Source organism: Coregonus lavaretus (genome assembly GCF_964263955.1).
Source record: "Coregonus lavaretus genome assembly, chromosome: 9".
Lineage (NCBI taxonomy): Eukaryota > Metazoa > Chordata > Actinopteri > Salmoniformes > Salmonidae > Coregonus > Coregonus lavaretus.
The window spans coordinates 13,131,530-13,153,089 of NC_139996.1; the positions used below are offsets into that span (position 1 = coordinate 13,131,530).

The following is a 21,560-nucleotide window of genomic DNA, read 5'->3' on the forward strand; positions in this document are numbered from 1 at the left end:
AAGTACAGAGTAAAGGGTCTGAATACTTATGTAAATGTGATATTTCCGTTTTTGTATTTTATATATTTTTAACCTGTTTTTGCTTTGTCATTATGGGGTATTGTCTGTAGATTGATGAGGGGAAAAAACTATGTAATACATTTTAGAATAAGACTGTAACCTAACAAAATGTGGAAAAAGTCCAGGGGTCTGAATACTTTCCGAAGGCACTGTAGCTAGAGAACATTGAACAGAACAAGGCTATGTCAAGATTTGTTTTTTGACAAAAATGCAGATAGAACCTTATAGTCCCAAGCTCTCAATTTCTCTGAGGCTCTGTGTGAAAGCAAATAGACGGAGGGGTATGTCAGTGTGTCTTACCCTCCTCCAGGCCTTCTCTGAAGGACCCAGAGCTACTCATGGTGCGACTCTTCTCCTCCAGAGACATGGACGAGTTCCTCAGACGGGGGTCACTGTACGGGTCATACGACCCGTCCTGATTGGCCAAGCCGCTGCGGAGGTTGGCCAGGTTGATCTGTGCCGCCGTGGTAGGGCTGCCTGTAATGACACAGCCATTACATAACAACGGTAAAATAATATCTTAAATACAGACATGGACAGACGGCATTGATCAGATATGTTTGCCGTTTGTCTGTTACTCTTCACTCATAGTGGAAAGTAAGAGTGAAATACAACATAATAAATATAATCCCTACTACTTTTCCTTACATCATCACTACTATCAGAGTAGTCTCTTGAGAGAGACGAAACATTAAGCCAGCATACACACAAGATTTAGTTCATTGTGCAGAGATGACTATCACTGCTCCTACAGTGCTAATCAAAGTGATGAGTAGAGAGGGTTGAGGATACACCTACTAAGCTGGGAGAAGTTGAAGCGGGCTCCGGAGGGCGAGGTGAGGCTGGAGGCGGGGTAGAAGGGTGAGCTGGCGGCAGACTCCTGAAGACCTCCTGCAGAGTGGGAACGCAGCCAGTCCCGGGAGTCGTCATGAATACGCTGCTGGGGGAGGTGGCCGTACCTGCAGAGAGATGACAGGAGATGCTGAAAATCCACCTCACATCTACATCTATGTGTGAATGCTGCAAGTCACAATCTGGACAGATAATGATAATAACCTAGGCTGAGGTTGAGAGAATGCCAAGAGTGTGCAAAGCTGTCATTAAGGCAAAGGGTGGCTACTTTGAAAAATCTAATTTGTTTAATACTTTTTTAGTTACTACATGATTCCATGTGTGTTATTTCATAGTTTTGATGTCTTCACTATTATTCTACAATGTAGAAAATAGTAAAAATAAAGAAAAACCCTTGAATGAGTTAGGTGTGTCCAAACTTTTGACGGGTACTGTGAGGGAAAAAAGTATTTGATCCCCTGCTGATTTTGTCCGTTTGCCCACTGACAAAGAAATGATCAGTCTATAATTTTAATGGTAGGTTTATTTGAACAGTGAGAGACAGAATAACAACAAAAAAAACCAGAAAATGCATGTCAAAAATGTTATAAATTGATTTGCATTTTAATTAGGGAAATAAGTATTTGACCCCCTCTCAATCAGAAAGATTTCTGGCTCCCAGGTGTCTTTTATACAGGTAACGAGCTGAGATTAGGAGTACACTCTTAAAGGGAGTGCTCCTAATCTCAGCTTGTTACCTGTATAAAAGACACCTGTCCACAGAAGCAATCAATCAATCAGATTCCAAAATCTCCACCATGGTCAAGACCAAAGAGCTCTCCAAGGATGTCAGGGACAAGATTGTAGACCTACACAAGGCTGGAATGAGCTACAAGACCATCACCAAGCAGCTTGGTGAGAAGGTGACAACAGTTGGTGCGATTATTCGCAAATGGAAGAAACACAAAAGAACTGTCAATCTCCCTCGTGGAGTTGCAATGATCATGAGAACGGTGAGGAATCAGCCCAGAACTACACGGGAGGATCTTGTCAATGATCTCAAGGCAGCTGGGACCATAGTCACCAAGAAAACAATTGGTAACAGACTACGAAGTGAAGGACTGAAATCCTGCAGCGCCTGCAAGGTCCCCCTGCTCAAGAAAGCACATATACATTTATGAAAATGTATGACCCCAAGAACACCATCCCCACCGTCAAACATGGAGGTGGAAACATTATGCTTTGGGGGTGTTTTTCTGCTAAGGGGACAGGACAACTTCACCGCATCAAAGGGACAATGGACGGGGCCAGTCAAATCTTGGGTGAGAACCTCCTTCCCTCAGCCAGGGCATTGAAAATGGGTCATGGATGGGTATTCCAGCATGACAATGACCCAAAACACACGGCCAAGGCAACAAAAAAGTGGCTCAAGAAGAAGCACATTAAGGTCCTGGAGTGGCCTAGCCAGTCTCCAGACCTTAATCCCATAGAAAATCTGTGGAGGGAGCTGAAGGTCCGAGTTGCCAAACGTCAGCCTCGAAACCTTAATGACTTGGAGAAGATCTGCAAAGAGGAGTGGAACAAAATCCCTCCTGAGATGTGTGCAAACCTGGTGGCCAATTACAAGAAACGTCTGTCCTCTGTGATTGCCAACAAGGGTTTTGCCACCAAGTACTAAGTCATGTTTTGCAGAGGGGTCAAATACTTATTTCCCTCATTAAAATGCAAATCAATTCATAACATTTTTGACATGCGTTTTTCTGGACTTTTTTGTTGTTATTCTGTCTCTCACTGTTCAAATAAACCTACCATTAAAATTATAGACTGATCATTTTTATTTTATTTATTTTTATTTCACCTTTATTTGACATTTCATCATGTCTTTGTCAGTGGGCAAACGTACAAAATCTGCAGGGGATCAAATACTTTTTTCCCTCACTGTATATATTGTATGTATATATTTTTTTCTGAGTAAACTGCTCAAGGAAATGGTGGCTTACAGTGAGGTATTTTGGGAGTTCAGCCCTTGCCAAAAACCTAAACATAGGGGCAATTCATGTTTAGTGGAGGTAGGTGTGTGGCCATTCTGAACATGTAGACAAAACATATAGAGACAGGACACAGCTACAGATAACATATATCTATAGAAACTTCACAGCTGTGGTGTGATCTTTCTTAGTTCTATATTTTTCGATGTACATCTCAAGATAATGCTTCAGACTCCAGCCCTGTCCTTCCCAGTGTAGCCAGCAGATGGCACTATGCATGCTGTGAAAGAGATGCAGGCAGCAATAACATCCAACAGCCACTTCACTTCACAAACACAGTACACTACACACAGGCAGCTGTTTCACCATCAAGCAAGCCTAACTCCATATAGACACTTTTACCTGTCCTGTTTCCGGGGTAAAGTGTTTCGGCTGAATTTGGGACTAGCTGAGGGAGAGGAGAGGGGGCTAAGGCTAGGGGGAAGGGAGGGGGTTCGTGGTTTAGGGGGTTAGGGGGTAGGGGTAAACAAAAGAGAGAGGAGGAGCACAGAGAGAAGGGGGAAACAGAGAGATCAACAGTCAAGATAGAATCCATGCTTTCATCACAACAACAACTAGGAATCAGTCTCCTATCATCTCCTTTATCATCAATATGGCCACTCAAACTCTTCTGTTAGAAATGGACTGAACCCTTATGCACACAACAGATCCAAGGTTGAGATACAAAGGGAAAAAAAGGGAGGAGAGCTTGTAGTCGACATTAAAACACATCGCCACACCTGGCCGCTCCTAAAACAAACCCACTCCTACCTGTCTGAGAAGCCAGTTTTGATGCCGTTGTTCCTGACGCAGGCTGGCAGTGTGTCGTGACCAGGGCCGTGGTGTCCGTGGCCTCCGCTGCCCAGAGACAGGTCAATGGACTCGCTGCTGGTGGCAAGGCTGCTGAGGGAGGGGTAGCCGGGGCTGAGGGTGCTGCTCCAGGCCAGGCTGTGGGAGGGGGTGGACAGGGCCGAGCTGGGACTGGAGGCCAGGGGGGAGAGGGAGTGGGCCTCCACACCCAGGCGACCTCCACCCCCATACAGAGGGCTACTGCCCCCGCTACTGGCCGAGGGGGAGTCCAGAGCGACGCCCTGCTGGCCAGAGTTGGCGTGGGGGTTGGAGATGACGGTGGAGTTCTTCATGTTCTCTGCGGTGATGACTGGGGCCTGCTGCTTGCCCTGCTTGCCTCCGAACAGTCTGGATGGCACGGGAGAGAAGCAGAGGAGAAGAGTGAGAGGAGAGTTAAGTATTACATGGGTTTAAGTAGGGAATTGTTGAAGTAATCTTTGATTAAAATACTCCTTAACGCAAAGAGAAGCGAAACAAATGCACATTATAACGTCGCCACGAGAACACAATACCTACTTCATGCTATAATCACATCATTACAAGACAAATAAATCCATCTCTCTGATTCGCTGGTCTGGTTTGGCCTTCCGTGTGAGCAGCTATCATAAATCTTCTACCGTGGCTTTTTATCAACACGTAATTTACATTAAAGCAGGATGTAAAGCGTGTCCTACAGATGCCATATTAGCTTGGACAACATGAAAGGGTTAAATGAGAAGGGAGACTCTCAGACCACTGAGGGGAAACAGCTGCTCTATTTTCTCATTACCTCATCAGGCGATTAGTCAGATAAGTCCAAGCAGCATCAGTTAAAGCAACACCAGGCAGCCCAGTACTGGGTTTGAGCTAGAGAAAACACTGGCCCTGTCTGGGCCCTGTCACCCTGCTTTTAATGACCACTGATGGGTCATTATTTCAAGAGAGGCCTAGTGATAAGCCAAGTCTTTTAAGTCACTCACGATTCATGGGCAGACTTCAAAAAAACGTAATGAAACCCTGATAATAGCTCTCAGTTTTATTTAATGTTACTATAACGCTGATATGATGATTGTCCCAACTAAAATCAGTTTGCAGTGTGCCTGAATATGTCACATAACCCACTGGGCACAGACGTCAGTTCAACATCTAGTTTTGATTGACATTTGGTTGAGTTGTCAACTATTGTGAATGCAATGTGAAATCAACAAAAAATGTAATGTCATTGGATTTAGGTAAAAAGTTACGTTGATTACTTTTTCAAATCCAATTAGTTTTCCACGTTGATTCAACGCCATCACATAGCTTTTTTGGGTTGAAATGACGTGGAAACAACATTGATTCAACCAGTTTTTGCCCAGTGGGAAACATAAGCAGGCTGGTGTGGTAGTGCTTTCAGGGCCGGTGGAAGGAGTTATCAGACTCATCCACTGTTAGTGTGAGACAGCGCCTGATTGCTGGGGCTAGGTGTATGGAGGTGGTGGGCTGACCTGCGCATGGTAGGGGAGGAGACGTCTGGGTACTTTCCCCCTGGTTGCCTGGCTCCATGGGCTATGGGACTGGCATCAGAGGACACCCCCTTCTCCCGGTCTGTCTGGTTGGATCCAGAGCCAGGGAGGGGGATACCACCAGCGCTGGGCTTGGGGACTTGGCTGCGGCTTTTGGGGCCATGGAGCGTATTGGACTTGCTACTGAGATTGGAGTCGATGCTGGTGCTGGAGGAGCGGTTTGTGCTGCGACCCCCGCCAAAGGCTCTGCTGGGCCGGGGGAGGCTGCGGTACTGCAGGGTGGAGTGTGAGCTCACAGGTAGGTAGCCATCATCCACACTGGCCTGGCGACCAAGGCCCCGACCCCCGTGGAGCTGCACTGACTTGGGGATCTTCCCCAGGGTGGCGGAGCCGCTGGTGATGGTGACTCCGCTGGCTGTCACCATGGTCATACCTCCTCCTGCGTGCTTCTTAAAGCCAAAGGTGTTGGTGGTGGGGGTGCGGCTGGAGCTGGAGGAGGGGGGCTTCTTGGCCTCGTCTCCACTGCTGCGGCCCGTGTCTGATGGGGAGCGCTGCATGCTACACTTGGCCCGTGGAGAGAGATGATGTTGGCCCTTCTCAGACACCTTGGCGTCGTCCGTTTTACCTGTGGGTGGAGACATGACAGTCTATCAACCATGGACCACCAGATACAAAGTCTCTGTAGTTGACTGCTGGCTGCCTCATCACACGCTACAGGAACACATGTACACTGAACAAAAATATAAACGCAACATGCACAATATTAAAGATTTTACTGAGATATAAGGAAATCAGTCAATTGAAATAAAGTCATTAGGCCCTAATCTATAGATTTCACATGACTGGGAATATAGATATGCATCTGTTGGTCACAGATACTTAAAAACAAGGTAGGTGGTGGATCAGAAAACCAGTCAGTATCTGGTGTGACCACAATTTGCCTCATGCAGCACAACACATCTCCTTCACATAAAGTTGATCAGGCTGTTGATTGTGGCCTGTGGAATGTTGTCCCACTCCTCTTCAATGGATGTGCGAAGTTGCTGGATATTGGCGGGAACTGGCACATGCTGTCGTACACGTCAATCCAGAGCATTCCAAACATGTTCAATGGGTGAGTATGCAGGCCATGGAAGAACTGAGACATTTTCAGCTTCCAGGAATAGTGTACAGATCCTTGCGACATGGGGTCGTGCATTATCATGCTGAATCATGAGGTGATGGCGGCGGATGAATGGCACAACAATGGGCCTCAGGATCTAGTCACGGTATCTCTCTGCATTCAAATTGCCATCAATAAAATGCAATTATGTTCATTGTCTGTAGCTTATGGCTGCCCATACCATAACCACACCGCCACCATGGGGCACTCTGTTCACAACGTTGACATCAGCAAACCGCTCGCCCACACGACGCTATACACACTGTCTGCCATCTGCCCGGTACAGTTGAAACCAGGATTCATCCATGAAGAGCACACTTCTCCAGAGTGCCAGTGGCAATCGAAGGTGAGCATTTGCCCACTGGGGTCAGTTACGACGCCGAACTGCAGTCAGGTCAAGACCTTGGTGAGGACGACGAGCACGCAGATGAGCTTCCCTGAGATGGTTTCAGTTTGTGCAGAAATTCTTTGGTTGTGCAAACCCACATTTTCATAATCTGTCCGGGTGGCTGGTCTCAGACGATCCCGCAGGTGAAGAAGCCGGATGTGGAGGTCCTGGGCTGCCAAATTCTCTAAAACGACGTTGGAGGCGACTTATGGTAGAGAAATTAACATTCAAATTCTCTAGCAACAGCTCTGGTGGACATTTCTGCAGTCAGCATGCCAATTGCATGCTCCCTCAAAACTTGAGACATCTGTGGCATTGTGTTGTGTGACAAAACTGCACATTTTAGGGTGGCCTTTTATTGTCCCCAGCACAAGGTGCACCTGTGTAATGATCATGCTGTTTAATCAGCTTCTTGATATGCCACACCTGTCAGGTGGATGGATTATCTTGGCAAAGGAGAAATGCTCACTAACAGGGATGTAAACACATTTGTGCACAAAAGTTTAGAGAAATACGTTTTTGTGCGTATGGAACATTTCTGGGATCTTTTATTTCAGCTCATGAAACATGGGATCAACACTTTACATGTTGCGTTTATATTTTTGTTCAGTATAGTTCAGACTGATAGAGAACAATATAGAGACAGTGTGGCTGCTACGCTCCGTCTGTCTCTACTCTGTATGTAACGTACCTGTAACATGGGTCTTCAGCGTTGCACAGCCTGGCGTGATGGGAGCCTTGGTCCTGGGCGAGGTTACGCCCACCTGGGCACTCATGCCCCGCCTCCAGGAGCCTGTGTGGGCCATGGAGGGCGTCTTGTGGCCCGAGGAGCTCCTGTCCGACTCGTCCGACATGTCTGAGGGGTGGCGGCAATACTTGGAGCCCGACTCCATTTTGACCCCGTTGTCCGAGCCACCGTCTGACCTCTTGACCTTGTCACTGCCGGACCACACAGAGTTCCGCTCGGCGGTCGAGTGTTTCTCTGCGTCTGTCTGGAGCTGAGGGAAACCAAACGTCAAACATCTGTTACTTCTGTTTATTCAAGTGCTGTAGATACTGCACATCAGAGGAGGCTGGTGAGGGGAGGAAGGCTCATAATAATGAATGGAATGGAGTGAATGAAATGGCATCAAACACATGTAAACCAGGTGTTAGATGTGTTTGAGACCATTCCATTCATTCTGTTCCAGCCATTATTATGAGCCTGTCCTCCCCATTTAAAGTGTCACCAGCCACCACTGCTGTACATACTCTAACTCCCATCTACTCACAGTATACCAGTATAATAATAACACTGATATGTGAATCATCTCACTAGGAGAGCAAGCAGAAAGAAAAGCAATGATCTACTAGTCTAGACCAGCACTTCCCAAGCTCGGTCCTGCAGACCCCAAGAGGTGCACGTTTTGCCCTAACACTACACAGCTGATTCAAATCATCAACTAATCATCAAGCTTTGATTATTGGAATCAGATGTGTAGTACTAGGGCAAAAACCAAAACGTGCACCCCTTGGGGTCCCGTGGAAACGCTGGTCTATTACCTCCCCCCATAAGCTCAGCCTTATGCCATCATTCCAGTTAAACAACTCCACATGTCCCTATTACTGTGAATGCTTTCATATTCTCATCAGCAAACAGCACTCATTACAAACACACTGTCAAGACCAGGATGCTTGTTTAGTCATCACTTTATACAAATATCCTCTTTGTTCTATGAGCTGTTGCTCAACCACCAAGGGAAAAGATTCCTATTCAGGAACTTGATATTGATGATGATTTTTCTCTTATTTTGGTGCAGTCTGTTCTCATCTTAGAAGTAATGTGGGGAGTGGAACTGAGGCATTCACTCTGTGGTTGAACATTAACGCTGGTTGATGTCACTGCTGCCCATCTGGCTTTTCATCTGAGGCATGTGGCTGAATCACAGATAAAAAAAATTAAACGCGTTGCAATACAAAATTAAATATTAGCGCTTTCTATTGGACAGGTCCAGGTAGTCCCTCCCTGTTTCAGTCCATTTGCTTCCGTTTGGTGCCTAATGAACAAGACTGTGGTCAGGAGAGTAAGCAGTGGACTACAATGGACGCCTACAGTCCCTGACCGGGCCTGGAGTGATTACCACAGGAAATCAGCAAAGAAGGATCTTTCATGCTTCATGTATCAACATTACCGCCTCAAAATGAAAAAATCTGATAAGTGGAGACTGGAGAAGGAGAGGGAGAGGCTGGCGAACAGGACCATTACATTGGCCGTTCAAATAAACAATGTGTTCGAGCGGTGTTTTGTAGTGTGTTTTCCCAGCGCTCGCCAAACTTACGTCAGCCTTGGTTATAACAGGTCATTGTTCAACTAGCTACTGAAAATACTCATAAAAAATGATTGCCAGGGAAAGAATTTTAATGACCTCCTTCTTTATCAGCCTGGATCATAAACACTGTTATCTCTATAGCCTCAATAATAAATCCAAGCCATATTCTACAGAGCAGCAGAAAAATGCAATACAAAGCAATTCTATAAAAGGCAATACAGTTACAGAGAAAATGGGAGGGGACTTTGTGACTGAACGTTGGCTTGAAGAGCTGGTTTTGGGGCCCGAGTTCATTCAACTGTTTGAGTTTAAGTCACTCGTTGGCACGGGAGGATGCAGTGAAAACCTTAATGGTAGAAAAACATGAAAACAAAACGGGTGCCAAAGCTACAGTCTTCCTCTCGTCTACCCAGTTCCATTTTATGACTGGAAATAACCTTGCTGAACAGTCTTCTATATCACATTCACAACCATGCCAACTGCTTTATTCCTGAAAAAACTCACTCAGTGCTGTTCTCAGGATGTTCCACTGAAAAGAGACTGTCTCTCTACAGGAGCATTGTGTGGTTATCTTTGCAAAAACAGAAACTGCTTCTATCACACAGTCTTCCACATAGGCAATGATGACAGACATACGTTTGTGAGTGTTGAGGTGTATCTGATGAGGACATGGGTCAGACCTACTACTACACTATATATACAGCAGTATGTGGACACCCCTTCAAATGAGTGGATTTGTCTATATCAGCCCCACCCGTTGCTGACAGGTGTATAAAATCGAGCACACCTCCATGCAATCTCCATAGACAAACATTGGCAGCAGAATGGCTTTACTGAAAAGCTCAGTGACTTTGAACGTGGCACCGTCATTCTGCCCTGCTAGAGCTGCCCCAGTCAACTGTAAGTGCTGTTATTGTGAAGTGGAAACATCTAGGAACGGCTCAGCCGCAAAGTGGTAGGCCACACAAGCTCACAAAACGGGACCGCCGAGTGCTGAAGCGCGTAGCACGTAAAAATTGTCTGTCCTCGGTTGCTACACTCACTACTGAGTTCCAAACTGCCTCTGGAAGCAACGTCAGCACAAGAACGAGCAGCCGTACACAAGCCTAAGATCACCATGCGAAATGCCAAGCGTCGGTGTAAAGCTCGCCGCCATTGGACTCTGGAGCAGTGGAAATGCGTTCTCTGGAGTGATGAATCACGCTTCACCATCTGGCAGTCCGACAGACGAATCTGGGTTTGGCGGATGCCAGGAGAACGCTCCCTGCCCCAATGCATAGTGCCAACTGTAAAGTTTGGTGGAGGAGGAATAATGGTCTGGGGCTGTTTTTCATGGTTCGGGCTAGGCCCCTTAGTTCCAGTGAAGGTACATCTTAACGCTACAGCATACAATGACATTCTAGACGATTCTGTGCTTCCAACTTTGTGGCAACAGTTTGGGAAAGGCCCTTTCCTGTTTCAGCATGACAATGCCCCCGTGCACAAAGCGAGGTCCATACAGAAAGGGTTTGTCGAGATCGGTGTGGAAGAACTTGACTGGCCTGCACAGAGCCCTGACCTCAACCCCATTGAACATCTTTGGGATGAATTGGAACACTGACTGTGAGCCAGGCCTAACTGCCCAACATCAGTGCCCGACCTCACTAATGCTTTTGTGGCTGAATGGAAGCAAGTCCCCACAGTAATGTTCCAACCTCTAGTGGAAAGCCTTCCCAGAAGAGTGGAGGCTGTTATAGCAGCAAAGGGGGGACCAACGCCATATGAATACCCATGATATTGGAATGAGATGTTCGATGAGCAGGTGTCCACATACTTTTGGTCATGTAGTGTAGTTAAGCCCATAAATTCACCCCATGACTCCCTCCCTAGTCAGCTCTAAAGCAGGGTTCAGTGCAGTCACTGCCCACTCGGCACACTGTCATTTCAACGTGGATAATTGGGTAATATTTGGTTGATAAATTGATCAATTAGATTACAACCTGAATTTCCAAAGTGTTATCACAATGCTTTCAACCATCTAAAATAGTGGTATTCAAAGTCGGGTTTGCGATGGAACTGCAGTGGGGTCGCCAAATTGTAAAAAAAAAAAAATTAAAACATATATAATTTGAAAGATACCATTTTATTGAGTAAATGTATTTATTGATTTATTTTCATTTTGATAAGAGATAAAAATGAACAAGTTTGAAAACCATAACCAAATTTTAATGGAAAAACAATGTCTGATTTTTGGTTTAGTAATCACCCAAATGTCTCACTGTGCTTTCAACCATTTAAAAGCACAGCAAAATTCAAATGGGAATACAGATAGATATTTTGTTTATTTATACAACAGATTAATGTGATATCACTGTTCTTCATCAAATAGCAGAACCAAATGACCTGGGCCCAGTTTCCCGATAGCGATGGAATTTAGGCTTACGAGTGTTTTAACGATGCATCCTTCCTATAACCGCTGAAGACGCAACACGAATTTCCCAAAACACCACGCAGAGAGAACGCTCGCTATGTGCGTCGTTGAGGCATGTGTCGATACTGGTAGGATCGAAAGAAAAGCAGCGCTGCTCTCGGATCAGCTTTCTCCATTCAAATCTTATTTTAACATTATAATTATTCCACAATACTGACGACGGATCAGCTTCTAGAGAGATATTATCACATATGGCTGCAAATATTGATTCAACCAGTTTGTGCCCAATTGAGTGGGTTGGAGTTAATTCTGCCTCATATCATGACTGAGTAATGACTCACTGTTCAAAGGCTAGACGGAGCAGGTTGAGGGTTAACAAGCAACGTCTGAAATGTGCTCTAACCTCTTGTTGCTTTGAGTCTCTAGTGACTCTTGTCACGGAGTGAATTTCAATAAGCCAATATAGTTGGTCTACATTGTGCAGAAGCTCCTAAAAAGGATTGCATCATACAGTCTCAAGAATCTAGATTGAGACACTTTTACTATATGGCAAACAGAAAGTCTTCACCTCAAATCAATAGTCTAAAAGGTGAAAATGTGCACTTGAGAATAAATACCTATGGATAGGAGTGTCAGGATAAGATTAACTGGGGGATGATGTGTGCTAGGCTGCAATTTCAATCAACACTTTGAGGCAACCACATCAGCATATACTGCTGATCAGAAACAGATGAAAATGTCACTCTGCTAATTTTTTCAACAACCTCTATAACTGAAGTGTGAAAGTTGAGAGGCAGCCTAGTGTATGCAGTTATGTTCAGGTTAATGTACCCATTCAAATGATTGGGGCCAAGATAATCAAAGTATACAAGTCCCTGGTATATTACACGGGAGAGCTTAAATGCTCCTACATCAGTCTAATGGGTAGTGCTGAGCGATTAGTGCTTTTTGAGGTCGATGCTGTTTCGGTTCGATGATTAAAAAATTATCACAGTTTCCGATTTCAGTTTCGATTATTTTTTAAACATGAAATGCATTATGAAATGATGACATTAAAATGATTCAAGCGTTTTAATGGAAATTCCAAAGCCAAAAATAGTGAATATTCAATTGCCAAAACATTGATCCAGTGGTCCTCTGTAGCTCAATTGGTAGAGCATGGCGCTTGTAACGCCAGGGTAGTGGGTTCGATCCCCGGGACCACCCATACGTAAAAATGTATGCGCACATGACTGTAAGTCGCTTTGGATAAAAGCGTCTGCTAAATGGCTTATTATTATATTGAAAATATTCCATTGTCTCTGTCAAGTCCACATAGAAAAATGTGAAATTACTATGAAATAATAAAATATTTCAGTTGTTTATATTAGTTCGTTTTATTTGATGACTTTATGATTTTTCATTCCTTAATGCCATCATCTCATCTCTGCTCAGGCAGTAGAGCCAGCCATCCAGCCATCCAGCTAGCCAGACAACCATCTCTGTTCTCCCAATACTGTACTGTCTTTAGACATCCTATTTAGCTAGGCTAGCCTGCTTAAGTATGCTGCAGAGCTGTCTGACTATAATTTTACTAGTTCTTCAAAGTAGATAAGGCATACTTTCATGAACTGTCTCTTTCCCTCTCTCTTCTTGTTGTGTTGTGTACATTCCTCTCTCATGTGGCCATCCCGAGTGGCGCAGTGGTCTAAGGCTGTGCCACTAGAGATAGCTGTGCCACTAGAGATCCTGGTTTGAATCCAGGCTCTGTCGTAGCCGGCCGCGACCGGGAGACCCATGGGGCGGCACACAAGTCGTCCAGGGTAGGGGAGGGAATGGCCGGCAGGGATGTAGCTCAGTTGGTAGAGCATGGCGTTTGCAACGGCAGGGTTGTGGGTTCGATTCCCACAGGGGGCCAGTATGAAGAAATAATAATGTATGCACTAACTGTAAGTCGCTCTGGATAAGAGCGTCTGCTAAATGACTAAAATGTAAATGTCTCTTGTGAATGATTTGATTTCTCTCTAGAGAAACGGCGCGTTGGGCTCACACACACACAAAAAGAATACATGGAATTCAATTAGTTGTTCAATAACCCAAAAACGTTTTGGTTAATCGCTCAGCACTACTAATTGAAAATCAGCAGGGTAATATCTGGCTGTGGACATCATGTAATCTATATTCAGAGTTTATTGAAGGGAAATGAAAGCTTAATAAGAGTTTCTTGACTTTATTTTAAAAAATATAAAAAAGATGCTGCCATTTTAGAAACATAATGTCTGTTCACTGTTCTAGTCATTCTAATTCTATGGTTTCCACACCCCTGATTGGGGCAGAACCTACCTGTCCCTCTAGGTCCTTGCAGGATATGGACGGAGTGTTGACTGAGGAACTGGTGTTGATGTCATCTGTGTCGTTAGTGTCACTGATCCCACTGCTCACCGAGCTGCTGTCGTCCCAACTAGAAGTGAGGAACACAGAAGAAAGAAATAGTATGAGTTTGAGTAGATTAGGTAAAAGTTATTAGAGAGAAAGGGCGAAAATACGAGAGACATAACTAGAAGGAGAAAGCGAAAGATACTGTAGAGCAGGGTTCCCCAACTGGCTGCCCACATTTGGCCCGAGGGTGATTTTATTTTGGCCCCCCATGTTTTTGGGGAACATAAAAGACTGTAAAAATACCAGAAAATCAGCAAACACCGCTCCACACCAGGACCCCCCTGTTCCCACTGAAGATAGCTTTCATTAGAGTGGAGTTCTGTGGAGTTCTGACTGAAAATGTTGCTATTCTCAGGGCCAAAGGCTCTGTGTGTGAACTGTGAACGGACCGAAATATGTGTGTGTGCAGGCAGATAGGTGTGTGTGTGTGTGTGTGTGTGTGTGTGTGTGTGTGTGTGTGTGTGTGTGTGTGTGTGTGTGTGTGAGGGGTTTATCACCTGCTCTCTGGGTAACAGAATCAATCTTTTAACAGTACTCTCAGATGTGTGGAAGTGTGCAGGGAGTTGGATGGGAGGTTGCTCTTATTGATGAGAAGTTCACACGGATCAAGACACACTCACTCCTCCTGTGTCTGTCTGTCTGTCCTCCGCCTCCCCATGCCAGTGTGATGCTGACTGAGCTAACCAAAACATCCCAGCCAGCCGCAGCCAGACACTGCTGAGAGTTCCCTGTGACAGTATCAACAGCTCCTCTCAACAGCTCAGCCAGAAGCAACAGGCTTACTTCACAGGTCTACTCAGTCCAAAGTCTCAACTAAGTCCAACCATTTCAGTATAGCACCATGTTTACTGCGAGAAATATAAAACAGTAGCAGGGGTGAGGAAAATCAGAGTCAATAGATGACAGGAATGAATGATGAACTGACTCCACAGTAGTCCCATCACCCCCCACATGACCCAGGAAGGTTCCAGTCTGGTGGGGAGGTGGGCAGATGTCTGGCTCTAATCTAACACTAGCCAGGCACAGTGTGTCCTGCTGGACAGCTGCCTGCCTAGTGCCCTGCAGTGTCCCAATGTCCAATCCAGCCCTTGTTTCCCTGCCCTGGTCTTCACATCCACACACCAGAACACCATCCACACAGCTACTCCAAAACTATTCATCTTTTCACTGAGCCAGGGCTGAGACCTGCAAGACAAGACCAGGGGCTGGAGTGGGTGGCAACGGTGGAAGAGGTCCAGCACAGAGACACAGTCATTCAGTATTCAAAATGTCTCCCTTCCTTCTGTTTAATTTTCGAAGGCAGTTCTACTCTACCCTTAATGGACTAGTGAGAAGTGAAGTGGTCAAAACAATACATATTTCAGATTGACTCATTCTGCTTCTAGCCATGCAGAACAGGACTAATCATGCCTGTGGGCTGAGGTTCAGACAGGTTATGGTTTACCCTTTGCTATGCTATCAACCCTGATGATCTGTTAAATGGAGGAGGGAGTCACCTGGGTACGTTCTGGGCTGTGAGTCAGAGGTTGATTGTGGGTAGCGTGAACTCTCAGTCCATTTAGGTTGACTGACAGCTCCTTCAGGGCCTGGGGAGGTATAGGTTAGGTTAGACCTCCCCTCCCCTGATCCTGATGCTGCAGTCACTGTTCACTCCATCACTCTGAATAATGAGCAGACCAGAGCTGGCAGGGTACACCTCGTCCCTAATCAAAATCCTCCCCAAGCCTCCCTTACTCCCTCTCCCTCTCTATTTTCTCTCTCTCTTCTTCCCTCCCTCTTGCTCACGCCCCAGACACCTCACTCTCTCTTTCTACTTCCTATCTCTCTTCCCTTCTCTCTTCTCATTTAAACCTGACTAGGAGATGCCATAATAAAAATGATGTTAAAGACTAAGCTTGGAAGTTAGGGGTCAAATCAGTTGACATTGTTGTGTTTGTTTAGATAGTTGAGACTGGAGTCTCTATAGAATGAGTTGGGGGTGGTGTGGCGACACATATACCCCTCTGTCTCTGTGTGGCGGATGCAGGATTAGACACCCAGGGCCCCAGAGGAGTGAGGGGATCAGTGGACACTCTCTGGGGCAGGAAATTAGGTGACTTTGGTCTGAGAGGTCAGTGGAGAGGAGTGAGCTGAGCTCTGTCGAGGCCCCACAGGGCCCACACCACACTGTCCTGCATGTCCACTCTGGTGGACATGTCCACTCTGCAGGGGAACTTAAATCTGTTTTACCTCATTTCTACCAGCATGTTACATGTGCAACCAGAGGGAAAAAACTCTAGACCACCTTTACTCCACACACAGAGACGCGCACAAAGCTCTCCCTCGCCCTCCATTTGGCAAATCTGACCCTAACTCTATCCTCCTGATTCCTGCATACAAGCAAAAACTAAAGCATGAAGTACCAGTGACTCGCTCAATACGGAAGTGGTCAGATGACGCAGATGCTAAGCTACAGGACTGTTTTGCTAGCACAGACTAGAATATGTTCCGGGATTCTTCAGATGGCATTGAGGAGTACACCACATCAGTCACGGGCTTCATCAATAAGTGCATTGATGATGTCGTCCCCACAGTAACCGTACGTATATACCCCAACCAGAAGCCATGGACTACAGGCAACATCCGCACTGAGCTAAAGGGTAGAGCTGCCGCTTTCAAGGAGCGGGACTCTAACCCGGACGCTTATAAGAAATCCCGCTATGCCCTCTGACAAACCATCAAATAGGCAAAGCGTCAATACAGGACTAAGATTGAAATCCTACTACACCGGCTCCGACGCTCGTCAGATGTAGCAGGGCTTGCAAACTATTACGGAATACAAAGGGAAGCACAGCCACGAGCTGCCCAGTGACACAAACCTACCAGACGAGCTAAATTACTTCTATGCACGAGGTAAGCAACACTGAAGCATGCATGAGAGCATCAGCTGTTCAGGATGACTGTGTGATCACGCTCTCCGTAGCTCATGTGAGTAAGACCTTTAAACAGGTCAACATTCACAAGGCCGCAGGGCCAGATGGATTACCAGGACATGTACTCCGAGCATGCGCTGACCAACTGGAAAGTGTCTTCACTGACATTTTCAACCTCTCCCTGACCGAGTCTGTAATACCTACATGTTTCAAGCAGACCACCATAGTCCCTGTGCCCAAGAACACCAAGGTAACCTGCCTAAATGACTACCGACCTGTAGCACTTACGTCTGTAGCCATGAAGTGCTTTTAAAGGCTGGTCATGGCTCACATCAACACCATTATCCCAGAAACCCTAGACCACTCCAATTTGCATACCGGTCCAACAGATCCACAGATGACGCAATCTCTATTGCACTCCACACTGCCCTTTCCCACCTGGACAAAAGGAACAGCTACGTGAGAATGCTATTCATTGACTACAGCTCAGCGTTCAACACCATAGTGCCCTCAAAGCTCATCACTAAGCTAAGGACCCTGGGACTAAACACCTCCCTCTGCAACTGGATCCTGGACTTCCTGACGGACTGCCCCAAGGTGGTAAGGGTAGGTAACAACACATCTGCCACGCTGATCCTCATCATGGGCGCCCCTCAGGGGTGCGTGCTCAGTCCCCTCCTGTACTCCCTGTTCACCCATGACTGCATGTCCAAGCACGACTCCAACACCATCATTATGTTTGCTGACGACACAACAGTGGTAAGCCTGATCACCGACAATGATGAGAGGAGGAGGTCAGAGACCTGGCAGTGTGGTGCCAGGATAACAACCTCTCCCTCAATGTGATCAAGACAAAGGAGATGATCGTGGACTACAGGAAAAGGAAGGCCGAGCACTCCCCCATTCTCATCGACGGGGCTGTAGTGGAGCAGGTTGAGAGCTTCAAGTTCCTTGGTGTCCACATCACCAACAAACTATCATGGTCCAAACACACCAAGACAGTCGTGAAGAGGGCACGACAACGCCTATTCCCCCTCAGGAGAGTGAAAAGATTTGGCATGGGTCCTCAGATCCTCAAAAGGTTCTACAGCTGCACCATCGAGACCATCCTGACTGGTTGCATCACCGCCTGGCATGGCAACTGCTCGGCCTCCGACCGCAAGGCACTACAGAGGGTAGTGCGTACGGCCCAGTACATCACTGGGGCTAAGCTTCCTGCCATCCAGGACCTCTATACCAGGCGGTGTCAGAGGAAGGCCCTAAGAATTGCCAAAGACTCCAGCCACCCTAGTCATAGACTGTTATCTCTGCTACCGCACCGCAAGCGGTACCGGAGCGCCAAGTCTAGGTCCAAAAGGCTTCTTAACAGCTTCTACCCCCAAGCCATAAGACTCCTGAACAGCTAATCAAATGGACTATTTGCATTGACTCTGTACCGGTACCGCCTGTACAGTGGGGGAAAAAAGTATTTAGTCAGCCACCAATTGTGCAAGTTCTCCCACTTAAAAAGATGAGAGAGGCCTGTAATTTTCATCATAGGTACACGTCAACTATGACAGACAAAATGAGGAAAAAAATCCAGAAAATCACATTGTAGGATTTTTTATGAATTTATTTGCAAATTATGGTGGAAAATAAGTATTTGGTCAATAACAAAAGTTTCTCAATACTTTGTTATATACCCTTTGTTGGCAATGACACAGGTCAAATGTTTTCTGTAAGTCTTCACAAGGTTTTCACACACTGTTGCTGGTATTTTGGCCCATTCCTCCATGCAGATCTCCTCTAGAGCAGTGATGTTTTGGGGCTGTCGCTGGGCAACACAGACTTTCAACTCCCTCCAAAGATTTTCTATGGGGTTGAGATCTGGAGACTGGCTAGGCCACTCCAGGACCTTGAAATGCTTCTTACGAAGCCACTCCACTGTTGCCCGGGCGGTGTGTTTGGGATCATTGTCATGCTGAAAGACCCAGCCACGTTTCATCTTCAATGCCCTTGCTGATGGAAGGAGGTTTTCACTCAAAATCTCACGATACATGGCCCAATTCATTCTTTCCTTTACACGGATCAGTCGTCCTGGTCCCTTTGCAGAAAAACAGCCCCAAAACATGATGTTTCCACCCCCATGCTTCACAGTAGGTATGGTGTTCTTTGGATGCAACTCAGCATTCTTTGTCCTCCAAACACGACGAGTTGAGTTTTTACCAAAAAGTTCTATTTTGGTTTCATCTGACCATATGACATTCTCCCAATCTTCTTCTGGATCATCCAAATGCACTCTAGCAAACTTCAGACGGGCCTGGACATGTACTGGCTTAAGCAGGGGGACACGTCTGGCACTGCAGGATTTGAGTCCCTGGCGGCGTAGTGTGTTACTGATGGTAGGCTTTGTTACTTTGGTCCCAGCTCTCTGCAGGTCATTCACTAGGCCCCCCCGTGTGGTTCTGGGATTTTTGCTCACCTTTCTTGTGATCATTTTGACCCCACGGGGTGAGATCTTGCGTGGAGCCCCAGATCGAGGGAGATTATCAGTGGTCTTGTATGTCTTCCATTTCCTAATTATTGCTCCCACAGTTTATTTCTTCAAACCAAGCTGCTTATCTATTGCAGATTCAGTCTTCCCAGCCTGGTGCAGGTCTACAATTTTGTTTCTGGTGTCCTTTGACAGCTCTTTGGTCTTGGCCATAGTGGAGGTTGGAGTGTGACTGTTTGAGGTTGTGGACAGGTGTCTTTTATACTGATAACAAGTTCAAACAGGTGCCATTAATACAGGTAACGAGTGGAGGACAGAGGAGCCTCTTAAATAAGAAGTTACAGGTCTGTGAGAGACAGAAATCTTGCTTGTTTGTAGGTGACCAAATACTTATTTTCCACCATAATTTGCAAATAAATTCATTAAAAATCCTACAATGTGATTTTCTGGAGAAAAAAAATCTCAATTTGTCTGTCATAGTTGACGTGTACCTATGATGAAAATTACAGGCCTCTCTCATCTTTTTAAGTGGGAGAACTTGCACAATTGGTGGCTGACTAAATACTTTTTTCCCCCACTGTATATAGCCTATTACTGTTGTGGTCCTCTGTAGCTCAATTGGTAGAGCATGGTGCTTGTAATGCCATGGGTGGTGGGTTCGATCCCCGGGACCACCCATATGTAAAAAATTATGCATACATGACTGTAAGTCGCTTTGGATAAAAGCGTCTGCTAAATGGCATATTATTATTATTATATTTTATTGATGCTCTTTAAATATTTGTTATTTTCAAAATTGTTCTTCTTTTTAATTTTTTACATCAGTTTATTTTAGTAAATACTTTCTTAATACTTATTTTTCTTAAAACGGCATTATTGGTTAAGGGCTTGTAAGTAGGCATTTCACTGTAAGGTCTACACCTGTTGTATTCGGCGCCTGTGACAAATACAATTTGATTTTATTTGGTCAGGGTGGCAATCCATTAGTTCTACTAGTCTTCTCACCCCCTCAGCAATATTCAAAGCTGTTGCCAAGCAATGAACACCTAACTCCAAGTTGGTCAAGTCATTACACAGAAAAAACTGTGCCACACAAGAGTTCTCTATTTTCTTGGAATAAAAAACAACAACAACTACACATTGGATCGTTTAACTAACCAAATAATGTTTGTAACAAACATTTGATAACACAATACTACTCTGGACAGAGTGTATTTTAGAATAGGTCGTTGCTGACATAAAAAAGCTTGTCTGCCATTACACCAGAGCAGACAGACATTAGAGAGAAACCAGCCCCAGGCAAAGACCAAGCTCTCTGCAAACATTGTCTGTACTGCACTCAACAAAGAAGCGCTTAAAACATACCACTTAAAAAAACACCACTGTTTAAGGACAATTTGCATGCATGAATAGGAACATTAAGGGATGCACTACATTCAAGAAGGAATGACATTTAGTTTATTTTATGACATTTAGCTTTAGTTTATTTAGTAAATATTTTCTTAACTCTATTTCTTGAACTGTATTGTTGGTTAAGGGCTTGTAAGTAAGCATTTCACGATAAGGTCTACACCTGTTGTATTCGGCGCATGTGACAAATAAAATGTGATTTGATTTGATTAGATTTTCCATTTTAGGAGCTCCTTTAAAGGTTTTGTCACACATTTACTAAATGTTAAAAGAATCCATTTAAAAAATGTATAAGAAATGTACCGGTTTTTAAATTCAAACCAAAACTCCAACAAACACACACAATTTATAGATACACAACACCACAAATAAAGATTCCTATTCTCTCTCCCACAAACAAGAAAATGATAGTGAGCAAAAGGCAACTCTGGTCTGTCTGTCTGTCTGTCTGTCCATACCTGATAGAGCCAGCAGCAGAAGCAGCCCAGGGTGGTATCCACTCGCAGCAGTAGGAGCTGCTGGGAGCTCGCTGAGGGAAGCCGCTGAAGTTTGACTGACTGACGGAGAGCTTCATGTGTACACTTCCACTGTCCTGCTCAGTTCTCCTCTAGAGCACACTGACTGACTGACTGACTGATCTCTCCCCCTGCAGCCAGCCAGCCAGCCACACACACACTAAGGGGAGCGGCCTCACACGCACACAAACACACCCACCCTCAGAACAGCCACAGAGGGGAGTAACCTGGGAAGTACTTCAAACACCACTTCTGCTTCTGAGTCACCATCAAGACAGCCAAGTCAGAGCTGATAAAACAGAACAGAACCTG

General features: G+C 45.5%; 1 protein-coding gene across 1 annotated transcript in view; it reads right to left on the reverse strand.

Moving 5' to 3' along the window:
• The window catches only part of nav2b (neuron navigator 2b), a 74,479-nt gene that overhangs the window by 21,098 nt on the left and 31,821 nt on the right, over positions 1-21,560 (reverse strand). The window contains exons 7-12 of the mRNA XM_084169422.1: positions 13,843-13,960; positions 7,493-7,799; positions 5,234-5,876; positions 3,690-4,115; positions 859-1,019; positions 361-537 (exon numbers count right to left, since the gene is read on the reverse strand). Coding sequence (XP_084025548.1) covers positions 361-537; positions 859-1,019; positions 3,690-4,115; positions 5,234-5,876; positions 7,493-7,799; positions 13,843-13,960 — 1,832 coding nt within the window. The remainder of the gene's footprint in view (positions 1-360; positions 538-858; positions 1,020-3,689; positions 4,116-5,233; positions 5,877-7,492; positions 7,800-13,842; positions 13,961-21,560) is intronic.